General features: G+C 39.3%; 1 protein-coding gene across 3 annotated transcripts in view; it reads left to right on the top strand.

Annotated features, from left to right (window-relative positions):
• Positions 1-15,825, top strand: part of LOC132402779 (echinoderm microtubule-associated protein-like 4) — a 236,529-nt gene extending 220,704 nt beyond the window's left edge. For 2 of the 3 annotated variants that reach the window (XM_059985767.1, XM_059985766.1), the window contains 3 exons: positions 7,265-7,363; positions 10,469-10,599; positions 13,632-15,823. In XM_059985767.1, the coding sequence (XP_059841750.1) occupies positions 7,265-7,363; positions 10,469-10,599; positions 13,632-13,859 (458 nt within the window). In that variant the 3' untranslated portion in view covers positions 13,860-15,823. Of the gene's footprint in view, positions 1-7,264; positions 7,364-10,468; positions 10,600-13,631 lie in introns of all 3 variants that reach the window. The other variant, XM_059985765.1, reaches the window with a different exon arrangement.
• Positions 15,826-16,742: the final 917 nt, after the last annotated feature.

The raw sequence follows: 16,742 nt of genomic DNA, 5'->3' as shown, positions 1-16,742 counted from the left end.
AACATACCGGCCTGTAGTTACCTGGATTACTTTTAGAGCCTTTTTTAAACAACGGAACAACATGAGCTATCCTCCAATCCTCCGGCACCTCACCAGTGGATACCGACATTTTAAATATATCTGCCAGGGCCCCTGCAATTTCAACACTAGTCTCCTTCAAGGTCCGAGGGAATACCCTGTCAGGTACTGGGGATTTATCTACTCTGATTTGCCTCAAGATAGCAAGCACCTCCTCCTCTTCAATCTGTATAAGTTCCATGACCTCACTACTTGTTTGCCTTATTTCCATTGACTCCATGCCAGTTTCCTTAGTAAATACAGACGCCAAAAACCCATTTAAAATCTCCCCCATTTCTTGTGGTTCCATTCATAGCATTTTAAAGTTTTTTTTGCACTTATACTCAAGTACCTTATTTGATCCCTGTTTCCTATACATGTCATACATCTCTCTCTTTATCAGAGTTCCAATATCCCTAGAGAACCAAGGTTCTTTATTCTTATTCACTTTGCCTTTAATCCTGACAGGAACATGCAAACTCTGCACTCTCAAAATTTCTCCTTTGAAGGCTTCCCACTTACCAACGACATCTTTGCCAGAGAACAACCTGTCCCAATCCATGCCTTTTAGATCCTTTTTCATTTCTTCATCCTGAGGACCAGATCTATCTTTATCTATGATTAAGTTGAAACTAATCATGTTATGATCACTGGAACCAAACTGTTCTCCTACACACACTTCCGTCACCTGTCCTAACTTGTTTCCTAATAGGAGATCTAATATTGCATCCTCTCTAGTTGGTATCTCTATATATTAATTTAGAAAACTTTCCTGAACACATTTTACAAACTCTAACCCGTCTAGACCTTTAACAGTATGGGGGTCCCAATCAATACGTGGAAAATGAAAATCCCCTACTATCACAACTTTGTTTCCTGCAGTTGTCAGCTATCTCTGCAGGTTTGCTCCTCCAATTCTCGCTGACTGTTGGGTGGTCTATAATACAACCCTGTTAATGTGGTCATACCTTTCTTGTTTCTCAGCTCCACCCATATGGCCTGGGCAGACAAGCCCTCTCTGTCCTGCCTGAGCACTGCTATAACATTTTCCCTGACTAGCAATGCCACACCACTCCCCCCACCCTTCATCCCTCTGCCTCTATCACGTCTGAAACATCAGAACCCTGGAACATTAAGTTGCCAGTCCTACCCCTCCTGTAGGCAAGTTTCACTAATGGCTACAATGCCATAATTCCATGTGTCAATCCACGCCCTCAGCTCATCAGCCTTCCCCACAATACCCCTCGCATTGAAATAGACACACCTCAGAAGGTTATTACCACTACACACAACCCTTCTATTTGTGATTTTGCATGAACCTTTAACGTATTTTCACCCCCACTCCACTATCTACTCTGGCACTCTGGTTCCTATCCCCCTGCAAATCTAGTTTAAACCCCCCCCCCCCCCCAATAGCACTAACAAACCTCCATGCAAGGATATTGGTCCCCCTGTAGTTCAGGTGTAACCTGTCTCTCTTGTACAGGTCCTACTTGCCCCAGAAGAGGTTCCAATGATCCTGAAATCTGAAACCCTGCCCCCTGCACCAGTTCCTCAGCATGTGTTCATCCTCCAGAACATCCTATTCTTACCCTCACTGGCACGTGGTACAGTTAGCAATCCTGAGATTACCACCCTCGAGGTCCTGCTTTTTAACTTCCTACCAAACTCTCTCTAATCACTCTTCAGGACCTCCTCACTCTTTCGTCCTACCATGACATCTGGCTGCTCACCCTCCCATTTCAGAAGAGACATCCCTGACCCTGGCACCCAGGAGGCAACAAACCATCCGGATGTCTCTGTCGTGACCACAGAACCTCCTGTCTGTACCTCTAACTATTGAGTCCCCTATCACTATCGCTCTCCTCTTCTTCCCCCCTCCCTTCTGCACTGCAGAACCAGACTCAGTGCCAGAGATCCGGCTGCCGCAGCTTGTCCCAGGTAAGTCATCCCACCCCCAAAAACAGTATCCAAATCAGTAATTTTATTTCCAGCATCTGCAGATTCACTTGTGTTGCATCCAAATCGGTATACTCGTTGTGAGGGGAATGGCCACAGGGGAGCCCTGCTCCGCCTGCCCTTTCCCTTTCCCTTGCCTGATGGTAACCCAATTACCTGTGCGCTGCTCCTTTGGCATAACTACCTCCCTGAACCTACTTTCTATAAACTTCTCATTCTCCCAAATGATCCAGAGGTCATCCAGCTCCTGCTCCAGTTCCCTAACGTGGTTTGTTAGGAGCTGCAGCTGGATGCACTTCTTGCAGGTGTCATTGTCAGGGACACTGGATGTCTCCCTGACTTCCCACATCCTGCAAGAGGAACATTCCAGCATCCTGCCTGGCATTCTCTAAACGAACAAAACAAAACTTACTGGAACCTACCCTCACCTCTGCCTGTTCATGCCGAAGCCTGGTGAGCCAAAGCCGTCCCACTCTGACTCAGTCCACTTCGACGATGGCCACTGTATATGGCGGTCTTTTTTTAAACTTTGGCGCACTATGTCATGCACCTGCGCAGTCTAGCCTCTTTTCCCCGATCAGTTAAAAAAAAAGGCTCCTCTCCGAGATGTCTTTAGTCCTTCACTCTCAGCCTCTTGCTTTGATTTAAAAATCACAAATTGTTCTTTATACGCTGTTTAGTCACCCATGCCCAGAATCAGACATGACAATGTCTTATTCTACAACCAATTGTACTGAGGGGAGTTTACTAAACTCCACAATGCATGCATAATCTGTACATGAACTCTGCCAACCTCAGCAGCTGATTACAAAATTCAGTGGTGCATGGAGATTTTTCTTTGTAAATAGTACATAGCACAGTACAGCATTGGACATGCATTTTGGCCCACGATGTTGTGCTGATATTAATGGCAATTTAAGCTAAATGATCTCCTTTTGTGTATCATCCATTTCCCTCCATTCCCTTCAGCCCATCTAGTCCATGTTGAACTATTATTCTGCCTAGTCCCATTGACCTGCAACTGGACCGTAACCCTCCATACTTAAATGTTGAAATCAAACCTGCACCCACCACCTCTGCAGGTAGCTCATTCCACACTTTCACCATCCTCTGTGAAGAAGTTCCCTCTCATGTTCCTTTAAACCTTTCACCCTTGTCTCATGACCTCTAGTTCCAGTTTTACCCAACCTCAGTGGAAAGGGCCTGCTTACATTTACTTTATCAATACCCTGCATAATTTTGCATACCTTTATCAAATCTTTCCACAATCTCCCACACTCCAGGAAATAAAAGTCCTAACCTATTCAATCTTTCCCTACAACTGAAATCCTCAAGTTCTGGCAAGCTCCTTGTGAATTTTCTCAGTACTCTTTCAATCTCATTGATATCTTTCATGTAGGTAGACCAATTAAGTCCAAAATCTTATACAATTTCAATGTAACATACCCAGCTCCTGTGCTCAATACTTCATTTTATGAAGGTCAATGTGCCAAAAGCACTCTTTACAACCCTACTTACAAGGAATCATGCATCTGTAATCCCAGATCCCTCTGTTCTACTGCCCTCCTGAGCGTCCTACCATTCAATCTGTAAGTACTACCCTGGTTTGTCCACCTGAAGTGCAACACCTCACACTTACCTGCATTAAATTCCATTTGCCATTTTCAGCCTCTTTTTTTCCCCCAGCATTTCCAGATCCCACTGCAAGCTTTGAAAGCCTTCCTCGCTATTCACAACAGCTGCAACTTGGTGTGATCTGCAAATTTGCTTATCCGCTTCAATCGCATTATCATCCAGATCATTGATGTAGATGACAAACAACAAAGCACCCAGCACCAATCCCTGCGGCCAATGTCAATTCCAATTTACTACCTCACTCTGAATGCCAAGTGACTGAACCTTCTTTAAACAACCTCCTATGTGGATCTTGTCAATAGCCTTTCTGAGGTCTATGTAGACAACATTCACTGCCTTTCCTTCATCAGCTTTCCTGGTAACCTCCTTGGAAAAACTTCATTTGTTTAGTTAAGGATCTCTTAAACTCCATCAAATTGCCTGTTTCCACTAATACCCCTGATAATGTATTCCAAGCATCTACTACTCTTTGTATAAAAAAAACAAACTTGCCCCTCAAGTCACCTTTAAATTTTCCTTAATCCCCTCCCCCCAACTTAAAAGCACGTCCTTTGGTGTCTGATATTTCCACATTGCAGAAACAATTCTGACTATTTACCGATGTCTACCATAAATTTTAAAACAGCGGTCTGTTCTTCTCACAGCCTCTGACACTCTAAGGAGAGGAACCAAAGTTAGTCCAACCTTATACACTCTCATCCAGGCAATATCCTGGTAACCATCTTCTGCACCCTCTCCACATACCACACAACATGCCTGTAAATGGGGCAACCAATATGCATGTACTACTTCCATGTGCATTCTGACTGAAGTTTTACATAGCTTTAGCGTGACTTTCTTACTCCAATACTCAACATCCCTGCCGATTAAGGCAAGCATGCCACCTTTTCCACTTTATCCACCTGCATTTTCATTGAACTGCAGACCTATAATGGTAATAACATTATAATTCTATATACTCATTCAGGCTCTAAGTTCATCCTTCTTACCTGTAATACACCTAGCATTGAAATGAATGCATTTCAGCCCATTACTCCAACCATTCCAACCCTAATGGTCCCTCCTTTCAGTTTTATCATGCCATCTTTCTTGCCCACAAACCACCTGTTCAGAATCAGGTTTAATATCACTGGCATATGTTGTGAAATTTGTTAATACTGAGGCAGTAGTACATTGCGATACATGATAAATCTAGAAAAAATAATATTATGTTTATGAAATAGTTAAAATTAGTGCAAAAACAGAAATTTTAAAAGTAATGAAGTAGTGTACATGGGTTCATGCTGCCTTCCTCTGAGTCTCATCTCTCTAGTTTAAACCTTCCAGAGTAGTATCAGCAAACCTCCTGGACAGCATTTTACTTATCCTCCACTTCAGCTGTAAACCGTCTTATTTGTGCAGGTCCCAAGTGCCCTCGTGGTTTTTCACCATTCTTTGCTTAGACTTGTTTATGGTCTCAAATATTTCATAACATTTGTATGCATTTTTATGTTGGTGCAGTTTTGTCCTCTTTTGCACATCATTGCAATTTTGACTCAGCAGTTTTCTTCTGGTCCTCATTCTAAATTTCAGCCACTTAATTAAAACACAAACGCAGATTGCTGCTAGGTGAACAACGTACTTTGGTGTTTTGTGCATTGCAATACTAGTAAAGCAACTGGAAGAATATGGCATTAAGGATTATGTTGTAAAGGATTGCAATTATATTGTGGAAAATGTGATATCATCCTCTGTGTGCAGAACACAAAAAAAAATCGGTATTTTAAAGGTGAGAATGTGTGTAATAATTGACTTCAAAGGGACCTTGAGCTTCATTGTACATGGGCCTCTGAAGAACAACATGCAGATAAAGAAAGCAGTTAGAAGGCAAATAGTACTTTGGCCTTTAAGATTTGAATACAGGAGTCAATAAGCCTTGTTTTAATTGTATTGGGTGTTGGTGAGATTACTGATGAGGTATTGTGCATAGTTTTGGTCTCTGCCTAAAAAAAACAATGTCCCTAAAGTGTAGTTAAAGTATTGATTCTAGGTATAACAGGCTTGCCTTTTGAGAAGATATTGAGTAGACTGGGCATCGATTCCATTGAATATAGGAGATAGTGAAACTTAAAACATTGTGCAAAGATGTGATGAGTCAAATGCAGAGCAATTATTTCCCTAGATGAGTAGAGATCTGCGGTCACAGTCTCAGAATGATGGCTAGACTATTTAAGACTGAGATAAGAGAAAAGTTTCTTCACACACAGATCAATAGATCTCTGAAAATTAAGCAATTCAAAGGGGATAGCACAAGAAAGATATATAAAGATTAGCTATATTTGTCATATGTACATCAAAACATATGGTGAAATTCATAGGTTACGTCAAATCAGATCAGCGAGGATTGTGGTGGGTGCCAACATGGTATACTCACAACTCACTAACCCTAACCTTATGCCTTTGGAATGTGACAGGAAATTAGAGCACTCAAAGGAAACCCATGCATTCATGGGGAGAACATACAAACTTCTTAAAGCTATTGAGATGGATTCCTAAGGAACTGCAGAACAATTCCGAGGGATGGCTTCTGATCCTATTTCTTATGATGTTTATGAAAAAATGAATTTGAAAGTTTCAGATAGGAAAAGGAAGTGTGGATATTCCAAAATACATAATCCTATTTTCAATTCTATTCTTTATGGTCTTCTGAGAGAAATGAGGATAGTAGTGCAGCAGTTGGTGGCACTGCTTTGTTTCCCAGAATCAAAGGTTTGATTCTGAATTCATTTGCTGTTTGAGTGGAATTTGACCATTTTTCTGTGACTGTGGGTTTCCACTGGGTGCTCTGGTTTTTTGCTCAGAACCCAAACAATTACTTGTCGGCTAATTTTCCAAATTAGCCGGCTGGTGGCGCAGTGACATCAGCGCTGGACTCCGGAACGGAGGTTCCCGAGTTCGAATCCAGTCGGGCCGGTCCCAAGTACGCTTTCCATCCGCACTGGGTTGAGTGTTGAGCTCGCAACTCAACCTCGTAAAATAAAGAAATATACTGTGAGATGTCTGTGTGAGGAGTGGCGCACCACACAGTCTCTCGTTCCGCACCTTGCAAGGCATGAAAATGCCCGACGCTGGCCTCTCAGGCCTGAGTTGACGTCGTCATAATTGGCTGCTGTAACCACCCCTTAATGAAAGCAAGTAAAGAAAGAACCGTGGAGTTGTCGGACATGAGAGAGTGAATTTGCTACAGGGTAAAGGAAAGCAAAATGGGATTTATTGAATTACTGAACTGGGAGCCAGCATGGATGTAATGAGCCCAATGGCCTCTTTCTTCACTGTAATGAGCAATTATCCAGCGTTGGCTTAGCTTGGAGGCTTGGGGGAAAGCAACTTAAAAAAAAAAGCCGACATACTTAAAAGTTCATATTATTGGGTCAAACGAAATTTAATTTTAGCCCTGGGATTACTGAGGAATAAAAGACAAGCTGCATGGTATGAAGTAAACGTGGAACAAATGTTAGTGAGTAATACCACTAACCTTAACGGGACAGGGAGGTAGATGAAATTGTATCTGTCTATGTGTAAGGTATCTTTGTCAGTCGAATATGTTTAAATTAATCTTCATTTGTGTTTTTAGGGGATATTCAAAATGGCTGCAAGCTGATCAGAAATCGTTCTGAATGCAGGGATATGGAATGGTATACATATACATGTGTTCTGGGCTTTCATGTTTTTGGTAGGTGGTTATATTTTGTATACTCTTGCATCAGTATATAAAACATGCAAATTACTTTGTTTCCCTGAAGGTGTACTTCTCCTTTTTAAAAGTATGTACAACATCCCTTGCGTGACAAGGTGTTTGTTTCTGGAAAATGGGCCATATTTGACTTTCCATAATGAATATCCACATCATTTGCTTATGAGCCCTGAAAGAGAGTTGGAGAAAAAATGTGTTGATTTACTTCCTCATTTACCACACAAGTCCCATGAAAGTGAATTTTATTCAGATTTTTAGTTAATTATTTGTGAGTTCTGTAAGGGTGAATCTGCACAACCTGAGCAAACATATTGCTGGGGTATCTGTAATGTAATAATTCAAACTGAAGCAAGTGGCTGACAGAAGGTCTGTTACAGGCAGCCATGTAGTAATGATAGGTTAGTTCTATATACTGAGTACTTGAATCATCAGATAGTTTATATTAAATTGTGAAATTGTTGTTACTCTCAGCTTTTTTATTTATTAATGAAGAACATTTGACAGAATCACTGTTTGTTACTGAGAAGTAGGTTTGATATACTACTATTTGCATATTATAATTAAAGACGACACATTTGAAGTAAACTATACTATTACTCCACAGACCAGCATTAATTTTGTTGCTGTTAATATTCTTTAACTTTTTTCTTGAATGGAATGTTACTCAAAGTTTAAGCAGTAAACACCAACCAAATAAGTTGCACTTATTAAATTTTGAAATATAAAAATACTACTCTCAGTCAATAATACTACTTGTGAAAAATTCAACTAACAACATTAGAGGTTAAGAGCAGGGGGAGATGCTGTGAAATTTAATAGCTAGTTTAATATGGAGAGATTCCTGGCAGGTCCCATTACACAGTTTAGTGCAACTGACGGTGGTCTGAATATAAAAACATAATGGCTTGGAGCAAGTGGTATTTTCAGCCTCCACAATTTCACCTAACTGCTCATTCAACATGTAATGTCAAGACCTTGGGTGATTGTGGAGAATATCCTAACTGAATCTGATGTCTATAATGTATAGGAGTAGAATTAGGCCATTTTGTCCATCAAGTAGGCTTCTCCATTTCATCCTGGTTGATCCAATTTTCCTCTCATCCCCAATCTTCTGCTGTGAATATACATAAAGACTTGTCCTCCACAACCGCCTGAGGCAAAGAATTCCACAGATTCACCACTCTCTGGCTGAAGAAATTCCTCACCACCTTTCTAAAAAGGCACCCCTCTATTCTGAGGCTGTGTCCCCTGGTCTTAGACTCTGCACATCGACTATCAAAACATATCACCATTCGATAGCTTGCAATGAGGTCACACCACACTCTTCTGAATTCTAGTGGATATGAGTGCAGAACCATCAAACACTCTTCATATGACAAGTCATTCAATCGTGGAATCATTTTTGTGAATCTCCTTTGAACCCTCTCCGGTATCAGCATATTCTTTTAAGATAGGAGCGCAAGATTGCTCACAATACTACCAAGTGAGGCCTCATCAGTGCTTCATAAAGTCTCAACATTACACCCTTCTTTATAAACTCTATTACATACTTGCGTTGGGAACGAAAGGGAAGAAGAAGGGGCGCCAAGGGGAAGTGATAGGCTGGTGAGGAGAAAAGGTAAGAGACCAGAGTGTGGAATAGAAGACAGAAGGGGAAGGGGGAGAATTACCGAAAGGAGATGTTGATGTTCATGCCATCAGGTTGGAAGCTACCTAACTGAAAAATGAGATGTTGCTCTTCCAACCTGAGAGAGGCCTCATCATTGCATAAGGAGGTCTTGAATCGACATGTTGGAACAGAAATGGGAGCTAGAATTGAAGTGGTTGGCCATCAGGAAATTATGCTTCTTGCAGATGGAGCTGAGGTGCTCGACAAAGCAGTCCCCCAATCTACATCGGGCCTCACCGATGTGGAGGAGGTCGCATTGGGAGCACTGGATACAGTAGATGACCCCAGCAGATTTGCAGCTGAAGTGTTGCTTCATGTGGAAGGACTGTTTGGGGCCCTGAATGAAGGTGAGGAAGGAAATGAATGGGCCGGTGTAGCACGTCTGCTACTTGCAAGGAAAAGTGCCCTGAGGGAGATTAGTGGTGAGGGGCAAATGGACAAGGGAGTTGTGGAGGAAGTAATCCTTGTGGAAAGCAGAGAATCTGGTGTGGGGGGTAAAGGCATATCTATTATTCATGACAGATTAGTTCTTTATAAATGCTCATTGGGATGGTACTCAAAATAGGGAACTCACTGAATGCCAGTAGTGGTAGAAATAGAAATCTGTGTGAACTGAAGTTGGATATATTTTAAATACTTTATTCTGTGATGAGGCTTATTTGTAGCATACACTCAAATATGTAGAATATAACCTTGTCCATTCTTCTTTGTTGCTTGTTTCCTTTGCTCTTTAATATTTTACAGGATCAATCAAATGTTTAGTTCAGTTTTACAGTAGAAACATGTATTCTGTAATGAGTCTTTTGGGGGGAAAAATTATAAATGCCAGCCACCTTCTAATCTGTGCATGGAAAATATTTACAAAGGAAATATTTGAGACTACTAGACAGGTATATGGAGGAATTTAAGGTGGGGGGTTATATGGGAGGCAGGGTTTGAAGGTCGGCACAACATTGTGGGCCGAAGGGCCTGTAATGCGCTGTACTATTCTATGTTCTATGAAATGAGGATTAGACTAGTCTGTCCTTGGTTGGCTATCAATGAAGGAATCAGTAGTAATTATTGATTTAGTTAAACAGTTCTGTAAATGTTTGATAAACTAAACTTCAATTCTTTCACATACCTCTAAGATTTACAAACATCATCTTAGACCAACAGCATTGAATTTGTAAGCAATGTTTATCACTGCTTATAAAAATGACAAAGTTGATCTCGTCTGTTTTCAAGCCGTATTGAATTTTACAAGATGAACATTTTACAATTAAAAATTTTATGAATGGAAGGTTTTCTTACCATGTTTACTTTCAGTATTATCAGATAGCCAGTTAAATTTAACCTATTCCTGAAGCCAAATCCATGTCAAATGGAAACAACTACAACATACATTGTAATTTTTTTCTTTAAATTTCTTCCAGGAGTATGGCCTGAAGGCTCAGATGGAACAGACATCAATGCACTTTGCAGATCACACAACAAAAAAGTAGTAGCTGTTGCTGATGATTTCTGCAAAGTTCATATCTTTCAATATCCCATCTCTAAACCGAAGGTGAATGAGACTTTGTTTGCTCCGAATGTTTCTAAACTAAAAATTGCACTATTATTGCAGAATGAGAATCCAGATCTTGAGACCAAATACAGTTCAGTGACTTGGAGCACATCTTTTTATACTGTATATAAGTATATCATTTGCTTTTATGATTTTTAAAAATATACTTTATTTATTTAGAGATACAGCATGGAACAGACACTTCCAGCCCAATGAGCCGCAAAGCCGAGCAACCCATTTCCCTAGCCCTAGCCTAATCATAGGATAATTTACAATGACCGATTAACCTACTAACTGGTAGGTCTGTAGACTGTGGGAGGAAATCGGGGCACTTGGAGGAAACCCATGAGTTCACAGGAGGATGCTGGAACTGAACTCTGAACTGTGACACCCTGAGCTTTAATAGTGTCATGCTATAATAATAATTAATAGTGTCAGGCTAACCACTAGCTATAGTGGTGCCCAACCCTCTTTTGCCTTCTATCAAGTGTCATAGTTATGGGCTTTATTTTGAGACCATTTTTAGGTCCCATAGATGGGAACTTGGGGATATATCATTTTTAACATTATGACTACAGAAAAACTTGCAAATTCAGTGGGTCAAACTCCTAAGGGTATGAATCCAAAATTGCCATCGATTCTGTATTTGGGTAGCCCTGTTTGTTGCAACCAGAGAATATAAGCATAAGGTTAGAATGTTTGAGAAGAAAATAAAAATAAGTGGAGAGATTTTTTTTTAAAGTGTTAAACAGGAAATTCAAATATGTAAAAGCTTAAATTGATCTCTTAAAAAAATAAAATAGAAATCTTGTACAAGTTCATTTGATCAGTTTGATCATTTAAGCTTCTTTAATTTTCAATATTCAATGTCTTAATGTTCTTTACTATCTGGCTTTGCTATCTCTGTAAAGTGAAAAGGATGTTAATACTTTTATGATGTTCGTTAAAGAGGCTGTTTACAGGAAGTGCTTTTTGTTTCTGAATGCAAATTTAGAGAAGTTCAGGGTGCACAAGTACTTTTATTAAATTCTAACTACATTGACTTTTGTGGGACTGTGAAAATCAGGATATATTTATGTCAGCTTTAGCTTTTCAATTTCATGAACTGAAATCCACATAAATGTACTTTTCAAATAAACTACAAGATCTGATACAAAAATAGTCTTGGCAGTGACAGCAAACTGCTGTACTTCCATATTCATTGCCTCATTGACTGCTGGCTGCAGTCCATCTCAAGCTCTGTGTTTCTACCATTAATATTTACTGCTACATTTACTTTCCAGCAGTTTGTTAAAAAAAATACTCTGGCACCACAATTGATTGTGTACACCTTGGGGATAATTTTAGTTCATTGAAACACTGCTTCTGTACTTAACTTTTCTTCTCTACTGTAGTGCTTGCCTAGGATTCCACAATGGGTTTGAATCAGCTTTACTATCAATACTGCATCTCTGAACTCTCCCTTTGCAAATAAATTCTTGACTTTCCGACCAATAGACCTAATAAGTGGCAACCCCACGATGATTATTCTCAACACAGCCATCCCACAAGGATGCGTCCTTGGCCCTCAAATCCGATGTAAGGAGATAGCAAACCTAGTAGCATAGTGTCATGGCAACGTCTTTCTCTTAAGATCAACAGTGCAAAAGACCTGGTGATTGATTTTAGGAAGGCGAGTAGTGTATATGCTTTTGTCTGATCAACAGTTCTGAGATGAGGAGGGTTCAAAATTTCGAATTCTTAAGAGTAAACATCATCAATAGCCTGACCTAATCCAACCATGTTGACACCACAACTAAGAAGGCCCACCAGCAACTCTGCTTCCTTAGGATTCTAAATAAATTTGGCATGTTCCCTTTGATCCTTACTAATTTTTATCAATGCACCATAGAAAGTATCCAGTCTGGATGTACCATGGCTCGATACGGCAACTGCTATGTCCATGACTGTTTGTTGTGGACACGGTTCAGCAAACCACAGAAACAAGGCTTTCCCTTGATAGATTCTGTCTTCGTTTCTTGCTGCCTGGTAAAGCAGCCAGCATAATCAAAGGTCCCATCCACCCCCATCCGCCATAGGGCAGAAGATACAAAGGTTTGAAAGCATGTACCACCAGGGTCAAAGACAGCTTCAGTCCCACTTCTCCAAATGTTTCCATACTACAATAAGATTGACTCTTGACCTCACAAACTATCTCATTATGATCGTGCACCTTACTAGCTACCTTCTCTGCACTGTAACACTTAATTATGCATTCTGTTACTGTTTTATCTTGTGTTACCTCAATGCACTATTGTATTGAATTGATCTGTATAGATGGTATGCAAAACAAATTTTTCACTTACCTTGAGAATAATAAACCAATTTATCAATGTACTAGAATGCTATAATTTGGTAGTATCATCATTTATCTTCATGCCACAACTTCTCAGCTGATGCACAATGGAACTATTGATTTTTCTATGATTATAAGGGATTGAAAAGTGGCAAGTAGACCACCTTTATTCAGGAAAGGTGCAATGTTCTTGGAATCAAAGGCTGTTCAATTCAACAGTTGAGGAAGGTTTTAATAACAATAATTAGGGGGAAAATATTAGAAATTTAGAAGACAAATTAATTAAGGAAAGCCGGCAGAGGTTTGTGGATGAAGAGAAAATTGGCAGTGTTTAATAAAATAAACTGAATTGAGATTTGTGGGGTAGGAGAGTTAGTGACAAAATAGATTTTTTAAAAAAAAGCTTATTTGCTTTTCCAGGCTCATGCTTGGTAGAAAGCAGTATTTCCCAGCAGTAAGTACTTGGACCACTGGTTATATATAAATGATTGTGTTTTGAACAAGGGAGTAAAATTTGAAGATTTGCTAATAAGGGAATTTGAAAGTGTAACTGGTGAGGAAGATGCCTCCAATCAGACCTGACAAAGATTTGGTCATTCTAAACATCCAGATCAGGTGATTAGAAAGAGGCAGATCAGAAGTTTTATTATTTAGTTGATTCATGTTTTAATTTTATAATTTTGCCTTGTATTTCCAGGCTCCAAGTCACGTTTACAGTGCACACAGTAGTCATGTGACCAATGTTAGTTTCACCTACAATGATGGTCATTTGATTTCGACGGGAGGCAAAGATACTAGCATCATCCAATGGAGAGTGTGGAGAGCAGCAGAAAAAGCGCCTCTTTCATCAAATGAAAGCAACCTCGAGCAAAGCTCTTCACCACCTCCTGCTGCAGGTCCAACAGAAAATTTGCCAGTGTCTTAAAACTTCAGACCTATAGGAGATTCTTGGCTTATTTGATGAGGAATGGTAGCTGGGCATTGTGACTAGGGATGCTGGATTTGCTTAATTCTGGTCTAATCCTCTATTGAAAGGATGGAAAAGATTCCCAAGGGCTTCATTTGAAAGTGCCAAGTGAATTTAATGACTGGCCAAAGTTCTTCTTGGGAAGAAATTACAACTGTTAAGATAGATTTTAGGCAACAGTTATGAAATCAGAAGTTACTGTAAATACTGGAAAAACACTTCTGTGGTTGGGATATGCTGAGTTTGCTTTGTATAATAAAGCATTTTTTCCACATTGAACTTAAGTGGTTGCATAACAAATAACACTAACTGTTAACTTCAGTCAGAATTAACTGTCATTTTATCAGGTCTGTTTGTGGCCAAGAATTGTGAATGAGATTGACTCATGCAGAGTCTTCTGATTAACCATGACTGCCATAATCATGGCACTGCCTTTTTGAATACTGAATATGCAATGTCTCTGCATCACTCACTTCTGATGATCATGTAGACATTTTTGAGTTGTCTGATTTGAAGTAGGCTTACTTATTTTTTTTCCAGATGAATTAAACTATACCTCGTAAAGTGGTCTCAAATCTACACATATCTTCTATTTTTTTAAATTAACATTAATTTCCAGTAGCAGGCCTGTATTAGGAGCAGTCACATCATCTAAAGTAAACTCAGCCCTTTGAAGTACCTATCAGATTTTGTTGAAGTACAAACTGCCTGATTGTTTACTCCTTCCTAGTCTGGTGAACTTTGAGATGTTGATACCCTGTTTTTTTTTTGCTTTTCCTACTTCATCATGAATTATTCAGTCCACCAGTTATTATGTATTAATTCTGGCCATGGTCAGTCATTGAGAACATGGCATTTATTGTACCCAATTAGGATATCCAATTATAAATTGGTTTAATGTTTTCTGAGGGTTTTTCTATTTTTCTCAGTCTTGGAAAATTGCACTTGCAACACGGGGAAAACAGTCACTGATAATATGCAAGGGGAAGTGTCCAAATGAGATTATTTATAATTTGATTTGCATAGTGTAAAACTAAATCTTTTATTTCATATGTTGATCCAGTGCTTTAGATTTATTAAGAAGTCATAGTTAGCAATTCTAGATGTTGTCAAGTGTGCTTAAGTCTTAAGTGTGAAATCAAGTGTTTACCAGATTGTGCCATTCCAAAGTGGATCAGAACTGTCATTCCCTTTGAACATGAACTCAGGATTAAATAATTACCAGGCATTGAGCAATTGCTGATCCAGAGGAAGTGCCTAGATGGGCTCTAAAATATGTAGACCTCCTTTATTTTATAATAGGTGCTATCTGGGGATGCTTTTGACATGCAAAAGCCTTACAACTACCAACTGAAGGTATAACAACAAATTGATGCATCGGTCTGCAATAACTTAGTGAATTTAACATGGAAAATATGTTGCTGTATTAAACATAAATGAAATTGATTGTAAGGGAAGTATAAATGACCAAGGGTTTTCCAATGTGTTGATATGAGAATTGTTTTCATGCATTCCTGAAAATGGCATAAGAATTGATGAAAAATAAATAAGTGATCAGAGTGAAAATTCACCTGTTGTTGACTTTTCAATGCTATATGGTTTAATCTGTTCAGTTTTTAATGTAATTCACTAGTAAGGGTACAATTATCATTCATCCAATCTTACCCTGTTAATGTCAATGATGGGTCATTTTATTTCCAACAACTACAGCCCAAAAGGGGATGGTGCTCTTAAGAATTAACAAATTACCTAATCAGCAAAGAAATTGCAGGTGTGTTTTGAATCCAAATAGTGTGTTTGTCAGTTTGAACAATAGTATTCCCATGACCCTGCTTCCATAATAGAGAGCTGTTGTCATAGTGCTTTGCTGGAGCAGGTGCATGTTGTGGACATTTGACTGATGGAAGACCAAGACAGCAAGTTCCTTAGTGGGGTACAAATCTTGAACAGCTCTGATTTGGATTTAAGTTGCAATGACATCTCCTCTTTGGAAATAAGTGTTTTAAAACAGTTTGTAATTACAGATATTAGAGGTAACAGATACAAGGTCTGTTACAGTTCTGTATCCCTAACAAATAAATACACTGCTATAACATCCTTAATGATAGCTTCATCCTTAATTATAGCTTCTAATTATAGCCTATGAATTGTGTTAAGCTTGTAGTTTTCCTATATTGTCTTTTTTGAATAAGGGGGTTAAGTTTTGCTATTTTATAATCACACAGTACCTTTCCCAAATCTGGGAAAGTTGGAAAATTATAAATTAGCATAGCAGTTACATTGAGTTACTGGGATTTTCAAATGAAGAATCCTCACCACCTTGGGGATTGTAATTGAAAATGACGCTCTCCAGGGTAGTGATAGTGATCAGGCTGTTTACACTGTGAGCTGACATGCTCTCAGCAGGTTGTTAGAACTGTGACCAAGTAGTTCACATCTCCAACAACCTGTTTAATTCCACTACCCCGGGAATTGTAATTTTCACCAGTTCCTCTGACCCTGTTCCTGATTGAAAGCCACTTTAGGATGTTACATGTATCCTCATTAGTGAATGTTACCTGTTACAAGTTATCGGTTTAATTCATCTGCGGACTGTTATCTGTGATTATTAACTTCCCTATAGTGCCAGCAATCACTTTATTATCTTTTATCATTACAATTTATCTTGTGCTCTAATCTTACCTTCTAATTTAATCTTTATCATTTTAATCATTTATTTATTTATTGGGGTACAGTGCTGATTAGGCCCTTCCGGACCTTCAAGCTGTGCTAGCCTGCAACCCTCAATTTAACCCTAGCCTAAACATGGGACAGTTTCCAATGACTAATTAACCTACTGAC

Source organism: Hypanus sabinus, chromosome 12 (assembly GCF_030144855.1).
Source record: "Hypanus sabinus isolate sHypSab1 chromosome 12, sHypSab1.hap1, whole genome shotgun sequence".
Classification (NCBI taxonomy): Eukaryota; Metazoa; Chordata; class Chondrichthyes; order Myliobatiformes; family Dasyatidae; genus Hypanus; species Hypanus sabinus.
This window is presented reverse-complemented; position numbering and strand designations above follow the sequence as displayed.